Here is a 15,767-nt window from a genome sequence, read left to right as displayed (position 1 = left end):
AGAGAGGGGGGCCCTTTTCACCGTTGTTGTTGTGTTACCGTCTCTCTTTCCTTTTGTGTGTGTGTGTGGGGGGGGGGGGGGGGGCGTGTGGGCACAAACAGAATAAAAGGAAATGCGCAGCCGTGAGGAGGGGGGTGGAGAGCGCCTTTTGTAAATGCAGAAGTGGAGATGTGTATGGGGGGAGGGGAGGGGAGACTGACTGTCGGTGTGGTGCGCAACACGGAGAAGAGGAAAGGAGATAAAGGCAGCAGTGAGTGAGGCCAACGCGCGTGATAATTCCGAAATCAAGTGGAAAAGAAGAAGAGCGAGGAGGTGTGAAAGCAGAGAAGATGAGATTTAAGTAAGATCCACTGCGCGTGTATCCACGAAGAGGGAGGGAGGCTTCACGCCGTTGTTTTATCTACTAAAGGAGATATTATAGACTGACGTCCAAGCACGGCTGTAGGACTGCGTGTGAGAAGAACGGGATACTGGCTTGGAAGTACAACCATCACAACGGTGCTACAGTATAGAGAAAGCGTGCGAGAGGACGAGCGCGAATTCGAGCGTGCAGAGAACGGAGCGGGTAGAGAAACAAAGAGAGAAACACTGGGACAGGGCACCGGAAGAAAATGAGAAGACTTGAGAGGGAAAGGTGGGCAGTGCAGAGAAACGACCGCTATTTCTGCCTGGGTGGGTCTGAGGAATGTGTCAGATGTGCGCATGTGTGAGGGTGCGCGGGTTATGAGACGGGGGTGCGTCATGTGGTCCGATGAAAGCAAAAGATGGCGGAGCGACGTGGCACACGAAGCGAAAAAGCACGCACGGGATGTGCATTGAGACGAACGATAAGTAGAGCACCACTTATGTGCTTAGCCAGGAGAGGCAGCGCATCCGTTCACCATGCTTTAGGTGTTCGAGAGGCACATAACACTGTTCTGCGCATGCAGAGAGAAACAACAAGAGGGCTTGAACAATCACTCAGCGACATGCGTTCGACGCTGTGAGCGCGTATATGAAATGGTAGCCCCCATCCAGGCACACGTGACGCCGTTGCAGCAGTGCACCACCGCTGGGAAATTTGACTGAGAGCAGCGACCAGATGTCTTCCACATATCAGTCACAGACGCCCAACCCAAGTCTTTTTTTTTCCGCGCAGTATCAGTGGGCGCGTATGTATTCCTTGCTGCACACCAGGGTGGGTGACACGCAGTAGCAAAAAAGGGAAGGGGGAATATGAAACTTTGAGGACTACTCAGGCTGCGCAGGGCTTCCATGTTAAGACGCTCGATCCGCCCGGGCCTTTTCGTTCATATTTGATTCGACCAAGTCATCGTTTCACGAAAGCACAGGAAGGAGAGAAATATGAAGGGGGAGAGGATAAGCGGCCTGTACCCGTGTGCGTTGCTGTCTGAGTGACAAGGAACTTCGTTCTTCAGTATGCCATGTTCGAAGTGCGCCAGAGACTCCAGCATACCCGCCAGGGGGAGAGGGAGGGAAAGAGCGGCATCTTCTCATCTGTCGTGTCGACTCCTGCACCCCTTTTTCAACGACTCCCTACAAATATGCTACGATGATGCTCATCATCCTCTCACGGGCACAGGCGCGTACGTTATAAACACATGAAAGCAAAGAGAAATAGACGGGAGAAAACGAAAAATAAAAGAGAGAGAATCCCCCCAAGGCATCTTCCGCAGCACTGAGCTTCGCTTTATTGGCGTTACCTCCGAGAAAGATGATATGCAATGAAGGGCACACACCCCTGTGCCATCGAGCACCCCTACCCCTGCGCAGGTGGCGTCAGTTCCTCCCACGTTGCGAAGAGGAAGTTCAGAGAGGAAAGACGGAGGGAGAGCGGCATAACGTGGATGCCCACTCGTCTCTACGGGTATGTGAAGGACGTAAAAAGGAGGAGGAGGTGAACAACGAAAAAGAAGAATTTCAAGCGTGAGGCGGCGTTTTACACTGCCACCCATGGCGAGTCAGGAGACCAACGCGGGGTGGGGAAGGGGGGGGGGGTCGGCGGAGGAGGCGAATGGTGTGCGAAGACGAAGAAGTACGGGTGGACTTCTTCACACACACACGCACAGAGAAGTTCCTCCACCCTCGAGCTGGGCGACGCGGCAAACAAGCAAAAGCAGAACGACACAAAAAGAGCCACTCGTACTCTCAGAGACTTCATCAGACGACCCACCAAAAACACAGAAAGGGCGGGCAGCCACCCGTGTCGCCTATCCCACAGTGGACCCAATTCACAGCGAAAGGGCAGAACAGAGAATGGCAAGCTGCAACACCGAAGAAGGGGGAACACAGCCTTCACCGCCGCGCACAAACATAACGCATATTACGGCACTACGAGCAACCCGTGAAGAGCAAACGCAAAAATGAAAAGGCACGAGGCGAGAAAAAAAAGATGGAGAGGAAAGCATGGAGCGGGCCAACAGAGCAGCTAACCACCCAACGACACACACACGTGGAGTTCTTGCGCGTCTATACGCCGTCTCCCTACCCGGTGAAGAACAAAGACGTACGGGGAGCAGTGGTGAGGGACGAAGGAGGAAAGGGGAAGCAAGAAGAGAAATTGAGGAAAGTGAGCGTGTCACCTGCGGGGGAATGCGGCTTTGATCCGCTCGCAGCAGCAGGCGCGTCCCCTGGAATCAACGCAGCAGCCTATAGGGAGACGGGGAATTCTGCGAAGAACCGACAGCTTTGGTGATGGAAGCCGTAGGAAGCACCAAGGCACTCGCAGTGGCGTTGATACGGCACCATGACTTCACGGAACTTCTCTGCGGAAATCGGTGCGTCGCCAAAATCGCCAAAGAGTGCGTGAATGACGGCCATGCGCTCCTCCAGGGGCAGCTCCGACGGCCCTCGCTCCGTTCGCAGGAGGTCCTCCTGAATGACCCGACGATGCAGCACCTCCGTGATACCGACCATTGGCGAGGAGTTCGCAGAGACTTTCAACTCTGAGATGGACGTCTCGCTGTCGGGGTCGACACACACCGTCTGCCTCACCTGTGTTCCGTCATCGTCCACCGAGGCGAGGTCATCGCTCATGTCGGCAGCCCTAGACGAGAACGAAGAGCGCGGCTTCTGCTCTGTCACCTCAGTGGAAGCTTTCGTCTCGCCAATCAGAAGACGAGTGAGCGCCGACACACCCACCTCCTCGTTGACACTCGGCAGGGTGTACGAGGGCTCCTGAGGGGCGGGCAGACACGGCGCCACTTCGTCTTGCGTCTCAAGCTCCTCTAGAGAGCGATTCTCCTCCGCATCCTCCAGCGCACTGGAGAGCAGCGCACACGGTTGCGCTACAACAACCATACGCGTAGATGCAGACATGTCAGTAAGAGGATGCTGCGTTTCTGGCGATGCCCCTAGCTCCGCCGGGTTCAGCTCCACCCACGATTCGGCAGAACTCTGCAACAGGTGCTCGTCATCATAGTCTTTTTCAAGACACGAGGTCGCTATCGCCTCTTCATGAGGCCCGGTGACCATCCCACCCTTCGTGAAGGAGACCTCATTGTGGTTACCCAGCGGCGGCGTCTCACAGCCCGCGTACCTGTTGGCCGTCTCGCTCCGTGCGACAGTGGGACCGATGGCCTCTGTCGCGATATCCTGCCCGCTTAGAGCCAGTACGGACCACGAGCTAGAGTCCGAGCGGCAGTGATGCAGATCAGACATATCCACGCGTGCGAAGAGAGGCGAAGGTAATGCACCACTAGTGCTCTAGAGCGAGGAGGGGTGCAGTGCAGTAGAACCTACTGCAATTCAGGGGTGGGGAGAGAGGGCGAGAGCAGAGAAGGGGAGGGGTGTGGGTGTGTTCACAGGTAGCACAACGCGACGAGGAAAAGAACAGACGTCTGCCTAGACTGGCACAAGACGACGAAGACGGACGGGAGCGGCGCTGAGCGAGAAAGGCAGCAAGTGAGTGAGAAGAGAAGGTTAAAGGTCAGAAATCGCAGAGAGACATAACAACGAAGACTTGCCTGTACGCCTTGTTGTCGTCGTCAGAAAGAACTAGAGGGCGATTAGTAGAGCGCGTCGGAGGTGAATGAAACGTGTGAAGCCACCGTGGCTCAAAAGGGGGAAAAAGAGAGAAGGCAAGAACGAAGATGCAGAGAGGTTGGGAGAGAGGGGAGGTAGAAGTGGAGAATGCGGATGAGGAAAGAGAGAGAAGCGTATGACAGTTAAAGGTGGAGAACAAGAAACCGTGAGCACAGAATGACAGCACCATCAACAGCATCATGCGGCACTCGGCCACACGGGGATAGCACCACGCCCTGCACTTGTGTGCCAGAGGAGAGAAAATGTCGGTGTTGGGGGCAGCAACTCCAGTCGATTCTATCACGGCGTTCTTCCTGCTCAAATGAACGAAAAACTGAAAGTGAAGCTGCACACGTCTCCCACTCTCATAGCATGAAAGAGGTGGAGTGATACGCCGAGAGATGCGTGAGGGAAAGGACGCAACGCTTGAAAGCTCAAACGATACCGCCGCCGCCACCACCACCACCACTCCGCCCCACTTGTTACTCAGATGCCACAATAAAAACGCCAGTGAACGTGAGGAAAAAGAGGCCTCCCCTTTGATAACTGCACACTTTCGGGTATATCTGCGCGCCGTCTTTGGCGTAGTTCCCAACATCACTGCAGGCGTGTGTGTATCTTCGCACCACAGGGGGTGTACAATTTACGCCCGCTGCTCGCCATTTCCGCATCAGATCAGATTCGTCGTTTCCTCATCGGAGTGGTCGTCGGAGTCGAGCAGCGACGGAGGCGGCTTCAGCAGCCTCTTCAAGTTTTCCAACACCACTCGCGGCCGCAGCAGCGCCTTGAGGGAGTTTTGCTTCCGCATCGACTCCCGCCGTGTGGTGGAGGTCATCGTGAGGTAAATGTAGACGCACAACATTGCCCCCACCAACATCATGAGAACTCCGTCAAGGAGCAGCACAAACAGGGCAGCCAGCTGATAGCCGGGGTGCTCCTCCGGCGCGAAGCTCGGCCGGCCGCCTTGCTGGCTCGCGTGCAGCGTGGGCACCACCTGCAGACCCGTCTGGTCCTCCGTGTTCACGTTAGGGGTGAAGAGGCCGCAGAAGAAGTACCGCGTTAGCCAGACGACGCCAATCACTGTAGACGAGAAGCAGGAGAGCAGGTACAGCGTAAACCAGCGAAGATTACGCACTCCGACGCAGCCGCCGAGGATGTTACAGTGATGGTCGTGCTCAAGCACGCAGACACGGCATTCATAGCAATGCGCGCACCGCGGAGGACGGCGCAGCCGGCACTCTTTGCAGAAGACGAGCTGCGTGTTGCCTTCTAGCGGGTCTCTTTCGCCGCTCCGCAGACGCGGGTAGATGCCAGGGTCGATCGAGGTGGTCAAGAAGGATGACGTGAGAGTAGTCGCGAACACACCGAGGGTAAAAATGTACTCGCGCCAACCTACTTGGTGCCACACGAGCGCCATGTTCGCGATGATCAAGACGACGGTGATGCCCGTCGGGATGGCACCCATGAGCACGTCGGTGCTAAAGTAAAACTTGAAGCACACGAAGCGCAGCCGACGAAACTCGCCAAGTGCCTCTCTGGTGGAGTTTCGGCGGTGAATGTAGAGCTCGGGATCAACCACAGGGAAATGCAGCTCCTTCGGCTTTGGCTTTGGGGTCAGTTCTGGTGGAATCTGAATGGGGATGCCGCGCCCTGAGACACCGGAGGCGCTGCTGAGCGTGCCCTGTGTGTCGTACCGCTGATAATACGACGACACCATCGGCGCTGCAGCCATGAATGTGTTCATGGCTGCAGAATTCAGCGAGGGGAAAGGGTCAATGTAGAAAGAAAGCCGTTCAACAACAGCAACAAGTAAAAAAACGAGAAGAGGCCAGCAGTGTGTGTGCGGGCCTGTGTGGCTATTGTGCTCACATCTTTCTCTGTGCAACAGGGCTTTGCCTCCAGCGGGTGACCTCGGCAGGGCTGGTCAGCGCTGGTCAAAAGGTGCGACAATGAAGGAGAGACGTGAAAAGGAAACAGAAACATAGGAGTCAGGAGGGCGGTGTTGTGCGCAAAATGCGGTGCCCCGTAGTGAGATCTAATGAACTCCTGCGAGACGAAGAAAGTGAGTCCCGTGCCGGCGCAGCGACAAAGACGAAACGGCAGAAGCACAGAGCGAAAGACGAAGGGGGGAAGGAGGGAGACGGAATGGGGAGGAGGGGATGGTACTCGTCGGCCATTGACGGAGGCAGGGGGGAAAAAAAAAATAAAAAGGCACAGCTAAGCGAAATGGAGGTGATGGCCAGACGAGCTCAGCCAGGGGGGAAGAACGGAAACAGTGGTATTCATATTTGTATTTAGTCGTAATACCAGCTGAGTCACGCGACTCTATCGACTACCACAGACATGGGGAGCTGTAGGAGAGCACAAAAGGGGATCTCGGAGGCGGCTGCACAACACACATCGCGTCGCTGGGACCCTTACTGTCCTGCACTGCCAATGGTGAGGCGTGAGAGAAAAGGAAAAGGGTACGCTCACATACGAGCATTCGCACAGGAACACACTAACGCACATGGTTGTCATCGGACTCCTCTTCCCCACAGCGTTACGTGCCAGCGCCGTCATTGCTAGCATCGCCGTGAACTTCAGCTTTCCCTCCCGCGGCAGGAAGAACGGACTACTACACACCATCTTAGGGATGTTCGCGACCATCTGCATGACTCTCATGTGCTGGATAGCCAGCCTACGCTTGCGCAGCCGAATCCCGTTGTGCTGGGCCTCTTCCTATCCTGTTTGTAAGCGGTCAGCAGCACGCAGGCGACTGTACCGGTTGTGACGGCCATCATGAGGACTCCAATGAGTCCCACTATGAGTCAGGTGCAGCAGAATGCGCCGGTTGGCCCCGTTTGGAAAGTCTTCGATCGCCGTCGGTTTCCACGCGCTGGCCCCGTCTGGGGAGAGCAGCCGCTTCCAGTCTTTTGCCAGCGGGGTGCAGCGAAAGGGAAGAATCATGCGCACCCAGAAAAACAAGCCAGCACACACCCGTACAGTACTAGACAGGCGGTATAGCATGAACTAGCGCTGGCTACGCTTGCCGACGCAGAGGTCGAGCAGCGCGCGGTGGCGATGGTGCTCGGGAACACACACACACACACAAAAACATAGGAGTTCGACACGCGGGATGGGTGGAGCAGCTGACTACATCAGCAGTATCAATGCGTAGTTGTGGGACATGCAGACGACGAGGAAGACGGGCCACCTGACTCAGTGCTTTGGCCTTTCTCCTCTGTCTCAGGTAAAGCCCCCTCGCTAGCCTCTAGGATAGATGTCGGGGACTGACAGGCGAATCGCAGAAGAGGATGAATGGATACACAGCAGCAGCGTGTCAACGAGGAGGAAGTAGTTGCGCGACCGCACATCACGCGAGAGTACAACTTCGCACGTAGTTACCCCCAGTCGCCATCATGTACGCCTAAAGTCATACCTACCAGTCGGGCGCGACTACGAAGCGGCCGCAGAGACACGGGTGAAGGTTGCCAACGACACGCATTGGCACCGCTCAGCGCAGGAGAAACGCGCCCTCCGTCTCGACGCTGCAGAGGTGAAAGACGTGACAACAGCAGAGAAAAAAAAGACGGCGGGAACCAAAGACAGTGGCTGTGCGGCCAGCGTCAACGCACACCACCGACGCCATCGCTGTAATGCGCTCGCGCACATGCAGCACCGGAGCCGTCTATCAGAGAGCAAAAAAAAGTACGGTAGAGAAATCAGAGAAGTAGTCACGCGCGCATTGGATATGGATGGAGAAGTTGTAGAGGAAGAGAGCCCCTGGGTGCCATCTCCCTCTACGTGTATTGGTCAGCTTTGTGCTTTGCTTGCGTGCCCAACAGCACGACGGAGTGGTTGGGCGGTACAGACAGCGAATGCGCAGTGCGGCAGCGTTCTTGCCTCGCTAGCACCTGTGCGTTCATTGAGAATGCGGTGAGTATCAGGTCAAGACGCCACTGCTGCCCTCAGAAACGCACTGACCCCCCCTCCTAGCCGCATGTGCAGGCATGATTCAGGTGATCAGACATATCGCATCACTTGTCTACACATCAGCGTGGCAGGGAGGCGGCGAAAGGCTTCTTCTTTTGCTTGGATGTTTCTTCCCGATAAGGGCTCTCTCTAGGCATCTAGACGTGCTGTGCATCACCGTGGCTCCTCGCCCCTCATCATCGTCAGCACATCTAAACCGCAACAACACACACGGACAGAGGCACACACACACACAAAAAGATACACCAACTGACCTCATAAGCTCCACGCTAGGCTGCTGTGCACGGTCGCCCGCATCTGCATGGCGCGGAGAAAAAAAGAATTCTGGAGAAGGGGGCTCGGTGTGCGTGCGCATTGGTGTGTGGGTATGTGTGTGCTGAAGCATACAGCGGCGAGCACAACAACAACGGATGAAAGCAAGAAAAAGGAAAGAAGCGTTTTCGACGCAAACAGGAGCAAAGGTGGTCGAAGAGACACGTGAACACACATGCACGCGCGCAGATGCACAAACACTAACACACGTACACACACAACACAAACGACGAGACTCTCGACGACAGAGAAAGAGAGAAATGGGCTCAGACACACACAACAGCCCACTGAAAGAGCCACACGTCCCTCTCACTGTTGTCGCGCTTTTCCACTTCCGCCCCATACCATCCACTGAACACACACTTAACCCCGCCCCCCCCCTCCCACACAAGAAAAAACTCTATGTGGTGTGTGGGAAGGAGAGTGAAAGAGAGAATGAAGAAGGACAGCGAATGAGCACGCGCCAGTCGTCGGTGCTCGCGTGCGCGGAGACGAATCACACGTGCATGGGCACAGTGTAGCAAGGAGAAGAATGAAAAAGTACTTGAGCAGCTCGCAGCGATGCTCCTCTCTACATGCCACCCTGAGCATATGCCTCACCGCGGGAAGCGTTGTACTTGGCGACGGCCTTGGTTCCCTCGCTCATGGCATGCTTCGCCAGCTCCGGCGGCAGCAGCAGACGGGCCGAAGTCTGGATTTCGCGAGCCGTCAGCGTCTTCACCTTGTTGATCTTGGCGACGAAGACGGCCTCGGTCTGAATGCGGTTGAACATATCCTCAATAAAGGAAGAAAGCACGCGCACGGCAGCCTTGCTCAGCGTGCCGCGCTTGAAGAAGCGGCGCAAAGCGCGGTGTATGTACAGGTCCCAGTGCTGGTTGCGCTTCTGATTGTGGCGGCGCTTGCGATCACTGGCCGACTTGGGTGCCTTACCCGCCGAACGCTTGCCCTTACCCTTACCCCCGAGCGGGATCGGGCGCTTTCCACCCTTGGTTGGAGGCATGCTGAGTAGGGGGAGGGAAGAATAGAAAGGAGTGTGGGGTGTGGCTGTGTTTAAAGCGGCAGCCAAAAAAAAAAAAAACGAAATAAAAGACGACAAGGAGGGGCAGAGGCGGCACCAAGGGGGCGGGCTCTTCGGCACTGATCGAGCCACACCGTGTGAGTCCAGTGGCACGACGTGTAGAGCAGGCAAAAATGGAGAGAGGGGAAGACGGCGTTGGCAATTGGAGAACGACGCGGTGGCAGAAGGCAAACGATAGCGAAGACAGGAGCAGGGACAGAAAAAAACGCACAGAGGACCGAGGGGTTGAATGGCAGCGGGTGGCTTATGGAAGCGGGGAAGGGCATGAAGGAAGTGACACTGATACACCTACAACTCCATAAAAAGTAGGCGCACTCACATTTTGCTGCGAGTCTCGCGAGTCGCAGGTGTGCAGCGGTGCTCGAAGTGCACTACACTCTCCAGCGACGGTGCCATCCGCGCCTGCGCACTGCTCGCAGGACAGCACACGCGCCTTGGTTACTAGAAAGAGAGAATGGAGTATCGCTAGGGACAAGTGACCAGGATGCAGCTGCACGGCACAATACCCCATGATACCGCAGTGCCGACTACTTAGCTTCATGCAAAGATGCTGTACCCACAACCCTGGAGAGGGCCGAAAAACGACGACAACAACGCAGACGCAGACATGAACAACACTGCTGGGGTGAAAGGGAGGAGGTTGGGGTTGAGAACAAAACGCGAAGCAGAAATGGTGGACGCAGATGCGAGAAAGGAGTCCAGCACAGGTTGTCCCCCCAGACACTTCCACAAAACACAGTCACGCCTCCGTGGCAGAGCAGCTTTTGATGAGAACTACCCCTACCTCCCCCCTCCAACGACAAGAAGCACAACGCCGCTGCACGCCTCGCCTCTTTAAAGCAAAGCAATGATTCAAAGGGTCAAATGAGACGGCGAAGGTGGCGCAACCAGGCTGCGGTGTCGCTGCGTTGAGGCAGATCATGAGCCCACACATCGGCCCTACAGCGGCGCAGAGTGTCGTGGCTCACACAACGCCCCTCGCCCCCTCCCTTTCGGCGTCGCGAAGTAGAAGTCACAAAACGTGAGACTTCTCTGTGCGCTTGAGAGAGGAGTGCGCGTCAGAGACTTTACAATCGTCTTGAAGACGCTCGTTGCACAGCACAGCAGCGACCTAGTTGTTGGCGGTGGAAGTGGTCGCGTTGGAGGAGAGTCGTTGCGTATGCAGATGTTGGCGTTGTGGAGACTCCGCCCACTTGTCGGCGATGGACAAGATCACCTCGCGCAGGTACACGTACTCATCGGGGGTGTTGTAAACAAAAGCGCTGATGCGCAGGTAGTAGCGCCCCTCAATTCGCTTTACTGGCACCTCCACTCGGGCGAGGTCGTGGAGGCTGTCTTGGATGTATTTTGCAGTGATGAGACTGTCCTGCAGCTTTTCAGGGAGCTCCACCAGCGACATGAAGGGGGAGTGGCGAGCCACCTTGCGTGAGTGAAAGGCGAGGGTGAGCATGTCTGCGGCCGATGACAAGAGATGAGAGCAGTAGTCACGCACCCGGCTGTGTCCCTGCTTCTCCCAAAAGTCTACAAGCGCTGGAATTGATAGGTAGGCGCCGTAGTCACGTGTGCCATCCCAGATGAACTCCGAAAGGAGGCCCTCTCCAGCTCCATGCGAGAGCACCACGCTATGCATCTTCTCCATATCATCCGGGCGTACCCAGAAGAAGCCCGCTGACTTGGGCGAGGAGAACCACTTGTGCAAGTTGCCCACATACACGGTGGGCTGTGACTCAGGCGGCAGCGCGTTGAAGTCCAGCTCGACCTGGAGCGGTGCGTGAGCACCGTCAACAATGATCTTGCGCACACCGCGTTGCCTCAGCGCGGGTATGATGTGCGTGAAGATGGGGAAGCAGAGTGCACTTGTCGACGTTACGTGGTCCAGAACCACAGTTGTGCAGTTGGCAGGTAGCTGACGACAGATCTCTGCTGTCAGAGCGGTGTTGTCGCCCATTACGGCCGCATCATGCAGGAACCTGGTCAGCCCAACTTCATGCAAGGAGGCGCCGACTTCCTCACAGCGAAACCACATCATCTTGTACACTGCTAAGTACACTGTGTCGAAAAAGGCGACCACGTCCGCCTTATCAATCATGCGCATGGCAGAGTTGAGAGCGAAGGTGGCATTTTGCAGCAGCATCACCTGGCGCGGATCCGCATGCAGGAAGCGGCTCAGCTCGCGGATGCTGTGCACAATCAGCGGGAGCAGCTCCCGATCCATAAATTGTACCACCTCCGCCTCCATGTGCTCCTCGTAGAGTCGCTTGATCAGCATCGCACCGACCAGGGCGCTGCCAAATGCTCCGTGGTTGATGAACACCACATCAGGGGTGATGGTGAAGTGCTCGGAGCGGAAAGCACTGCCCAACTCGCAGGGTGCAACTGTTTGGTTAGCCATCGCACATATATGATGCTTTGCAGAGGGTCCCCAAGCACCGACCAACGGAAGAGAGAAGCGACTTGCAGCAGTGCACAGCTCGCTATTCTTATTCGTCACATCGCTCAGGTCTTTGTAGCCGGCCCTCGAGTACTCGCCGTTCGCGGTCACCATCTCGACTTGCTTGGGAATGGGCTCGACCAAGGAAACTGCATCGCCACAGGACTTCGCTTCGTTGCGGCTTCGCTTTCGGCTGGAACTTACGCCGAGAAACCTTGAGTGGGCCGTGTCTTCCGGAGGCGTCCTCACAAGACGGGCAATCTCCGACATGGAGAGAATGCGTTTCGCGAATGTTGGGAAATGCGCAGGGCGCCTGTATGTTGCCTCGTCTACCGCCATGAGGTCCTCCACATTTTTGGAATGAAAGGACCCGAAGCCCTCGAAGGGCGACACATCCGCAGCAAGTGTATGCCCCTTGCTCGTCGTGAGCAGCGCCTGCAAGTTCGGTGGCAGCCGAATGGAGTCCCACCGCACGGGGGAACAGCTTTGCTCGCTACTTGGGACCCGCGCAAACGACATGTTCCCTCTTGAACGGCAAAGGGGAGGGGCAGACCACAGGGGAGGGGGCGGAGCTCCTGCACGTCGTATTCTGTTGTATGTGGGAAGGGGGAGGAGGGGGGGGCGTTCAATTGCTGATGCGCTCAAAGGCCATTTTTGAGGGAATACCGGCGCCCCTCTTCTTTTTCTACCGGTCACTCGTGTCTGCCCAGCACGGATGAAAAGGGTGGCTGTGCTCTGCCGGGTAGTGAGCCTGAAAGCGGAGCTTTAGAAGCAAAAGTGTCCTCAGCTAGCGACCACCTCCTGCAGGTCTGTCCACCACTCCAAGAGCGAAGTTACAACGTTAGGGGTAGGCAGCAGAGGGAATCAAAAGGTCCACAACCCATCGCATCTACGAACGGTGCCACATGCGCCCATATACCACGAGCGAGCACAGAGAAATCCAAGAGACAGGGAACGCTAAAAATGTGTTTCTTTCGTTTTGCTCAGCATTTCATACCGCCACAAACAAGTCAGTAACCATACGCATACAGCCACACGTCACTTGCCTCGGTTGCAACATGGCTATGTCAGCGAACAGGGGCCCACCACCAGCGTCTGACGTCGTTGAGCCCATTGCAATTCCACTGCATGCAGCGCAGGCCGGACCCAGGATGACGAGCACCATCACCGCAGCGCAGCAAAGCAGCGCGTGTGATCCGCATATTCGCTGAGTAGCCCACACGATGCGTAGTGAGCTTGCCCAAGCGTGATCATGGCCGCCAGACCCGTCCGCTGGCACCTAGAGTCCGCACCGCCGTGCTCGAGGTCGAGCTGCAGGCTGCCAGGCCTCCTCACGCCGAGTGAGGGCACTAGACCCGAAACGCCACGCACTGCGGTGCGCCCCGTCATGATGAGGGGGGCAGTTCTCGCTACAACCAAAGAAATGGGGATGAGTTAAACAAAAGTGCTGACGATCAAAAAGTAGGCTGGGCAGGGAGCAGGGGGTGGAGAGAGGGCTAAGAAAAGATGCGAAGACAGGCGCACTCATGCGCAGAAAGAAAAATATAAAACGGCATATGCTCTTAGTCAGGCAGCGAGGAGGACATCCGCACACGACACAAGAGAAGATCAGCCGCAGCAAACTGAACGGCGAAAAACGACCATACCAGTCGCTGCATCGATACTGGTGGAAATGCTCGCCGCATAGCGCGCTAGAATCGAAAAAGGGGGAGTAGAAACAGAGAAGCGGCGAAGCGGGAGATATGGTGAAAGCTGAGCAAGGGTGAACACAAGGCTGTGGAAGCGCAGAGCGGTGGATAAACAAGTCGTCCAAGAGAAAGGAATAGAGGTGAAGAAAAAAAAAGATGAAAAATGGCAGCACTATAGCCACTCTGCACAAGTGCATAGAACGCCTATCCTTACGGAAGCTACGCGCGGAACTGACTAGCAAAGACACACATAAAGAATCACCAAAAGCAAAGCCGCCCCAGCTGTTCCCTTATTCTGCCACTCTCAGCATAGATTGTGCGCCTCCTCCCTTGCTCACTGGCACGCTGCTACTACGCCCCACTGCATCATCTCTCCAGGAGTGATACCTCTCTCCCGTATCAAAGGAGCTCACAGCGACTCTATCGTGTTCAATCTGACAGCTCGCGCCACATAGATCAATCCAGCAAGCGGAGGGGAAAGCGATACTGAGAAGAGAAGGATAAGTTCGTGAATGGGCTATACCAAGCGCTCCAGAGGGCACCGTGAGAGGGAGGCGTAAACGCGCCTAGGCGTGCATCTCCATTACAAGGCAGTGCTCCGGCACCGACTGGCACACAAGAGAAAGAGCGAGAGGATTACCAACAAAAAGACATAACGACCTCGGCGAGTTCTCCTCTCCTCTACAGTCCGTCGGGCGTACGAGAAAAAAAAATTTGTATGCGACAAGCCGGGGGGGGAAGCAATTTTGATCACAAAACTGCGGCCTGCCGTACAAGGGCGAATTCTTCTCGGCACTGCGTGTGCGTACTTCTGGCGGCGCTGCCGTGCGCCAAGAAAAAAGGGGGACAGGGGAGAAGAAACAGCACAGAGAAAGGCGAGAGGGATGTGAACTGAGGGGCTGAGGAGTCGTCTCAAGGCTGCTTTTTGCTTCTTTTATGTGCGGCATTTTTGCTCATCCGCATCTTCCCTACTTTGTCTTCACCCATTACTCGGCAACTTTCCGCTAATCGCATGTAGGGAGCGCACGTCGAAGGAAAGCTGAAGGAGAGATTACGTCTCTGCTGATGCACAGCACCGACAAGAAGAAACACAAAACTGCGCAGCTTTTCTTGTTTACGTGGTTTACATCCACCGCCTTCACACGCAGCAGCGCACACGGCATGAGAGGAACAAAACCCCTATCGAGATGCAGTCTCAAAGCAACAACAAAAAGGAGCCACGTCATCAGCGATGGATGCACTCATCAGAATTAGGGAAAAAGAGTCTAGGAGAAGAGCACAAGCAGCGCCAGTGAGGCAGAGCAGGAATCGCAGGAGGTGCAGCATACGCCACAGGAACGATGCGAGAGACAGATCGAAGAATAGGAGAGAGGGGAGTGCGTGATGAAGGTCATCGCGCCACGGGGTAAGAAGGAAAGGTGAAGAGCTAAAAAGAGCGTGATGTGCAGTGCTGGCGCTCCTGCTAGTCACCTCCGCTCCTCTGTACTCCTCCCTATGTAAGGGGGCAGATGGGGCCGTGTCTTCGCTGCCCTCGCGGGTCTCACCACGTCGTCACGATATTTAGCCGGGGCCAAACCCCCTCCACCCCCGCCGCCGCACGCCTCTGCGTGTGGGCGTATGAGCTGCTCATGCTGTATCGCGTCCAGTGTGGTGTGCGTTGCACGTTGTCGGTGCTCTCAGCGCCGGTTGGGGCAAGTAAACTGAGGGAAGATCCCCCTGGGTTCTTCGCGGAGGGGTAGCTTCCCATCACGACGACGGCGGAACAGAAAAGGGCCCAGCACCAGCCTAGAAGCCCTACGCAGCGGCTCCTCCTCCATGGTTGCGCATGAAGTCAGCGATCCCGCGCTGAGCCCTGCAGACAAGACAAAAGCTGAGAGAAGTCTGCCACCCGCCAGACCGCGTTTCCACCAGCGGGGACGGCCTTTCAAGTGCCTGCCCGCATAGCAGAGACTTCTCAGACCCGAGTAAAGGCAGTACCGAGTCGTCGGCGACTCGGAGCGTGGCACCTCGAGTGGTGCCTGCAGTCGTCGGTGAGGCTGCGCGGCAGAAGATCCACCGGGCTTCGCTGAACTGCAATGTAAAAGAGCGCCACCTCTACCCCGCCCCCTTCTGGAGAAGTAGAGGCTTCTTGTGTGCGCGCGCGGCCAGTTAAGCCAGTGGCCTCTTCCGACTCCGCCGAAGCCGTGGTGCGTCCCCTGTGCTGCCACGATTGCAGGCTGACCCGTGGCCGGTGCGATGCGCAGTGTCCGGTCTCTGGCGC

The 15,767-nt window shown here is 56.3% G+C and overlaps 4 protein-coding genes across 4 annotated transcripts; all 4 read right to left on the bottom strand.

Annotated features, from left to right (window-relative positions):
* Positions 1-2,649: 2,649 nt before the first annotated feature.
* LBRM_28_0240 (hypothetical protein, unknown function) lies at positions 2,650-3,660 on the bottom strand (the record flags this gene model as incomplete). The annotated part of the gene is made up of 1 exon (XM_001566008.1): positions 2,650-3,660. One exon carries the CDS (start codon positions 3,658-3,660, stop codon positions 2,650-2,652), a length of 1,011 nt encoding a protein of 336 aa, XP_001566058.1.
* A 1,033-nt stretch (positions 3,661-4,693) lies between these two features.
* Positions 4,694-5,767, bottom strand: LBRM_28_0230 (conserved hypothetical protein; the record flags this gene model as incomplete). Its single annotated transcript, XM_001566007.1, has 1 exon — positions 4,694-5,767. One exon carries the CDS (start codon positions 5,765-5,767, stop codon positions 4,694-4,696), a length of 1,074 nt encoding a protein of 357 aa, XP_001566057.1.
* Positions 5,768-8,881: 3,114 nt separating this feature from the next.
* Positions 8,882-9,310, bottom strand: LBRM_28_0220 (histone H2B variant; the record flags this gene model as incomplete). Its single annotated transcript, XM_001566006.1, has 1 exon — positions 8,882-9,310. The coding sequence occupies one exon, from the start codon at positions 9,308-9,310 to the stop codon at positions 8,882-8,884; it is 429 nt and encodes a 142-aa protein (XP_001566056.1).
* A 1,189-nt stretch (positions 9,311-10,499) lies between these two features.
* On the bottom strand, positions 10,500-12,338 carry LBRM_28_0210 (conserved hypothetical protein; the record flags this gene model as incomplete). The annotated part of the gene is made up of 1 exon (XM_001566005.1): positions 10,500-12,338. One exon carries the CDS (start codon positions 12,336-12,338, stop codon positions 10,500-10,502), a length of 1,839 nt encoding a protein of 612 aa, XP_001566055.1.
* Between the last annotated feature and the right edge of the window lie 3,429 nt (positions 12,339-15,767).

This window comes from Leishmania braziliensis, chromosome 28 (assembly GCF_000002845.2).
Source record: "Leishmania braziliensis MHOM/BR/75/M2904 complete genome, chromosome 28".
NCBI lineage: Eukaryota > Euglenozoa > Kinetoplastea > Trypanosomatida > Trypanosomatidae > Leishmania > Leishmania braziliensis.
This window is presented reverse-complemented; position numbering and strand designations above follow the sequence as displayed.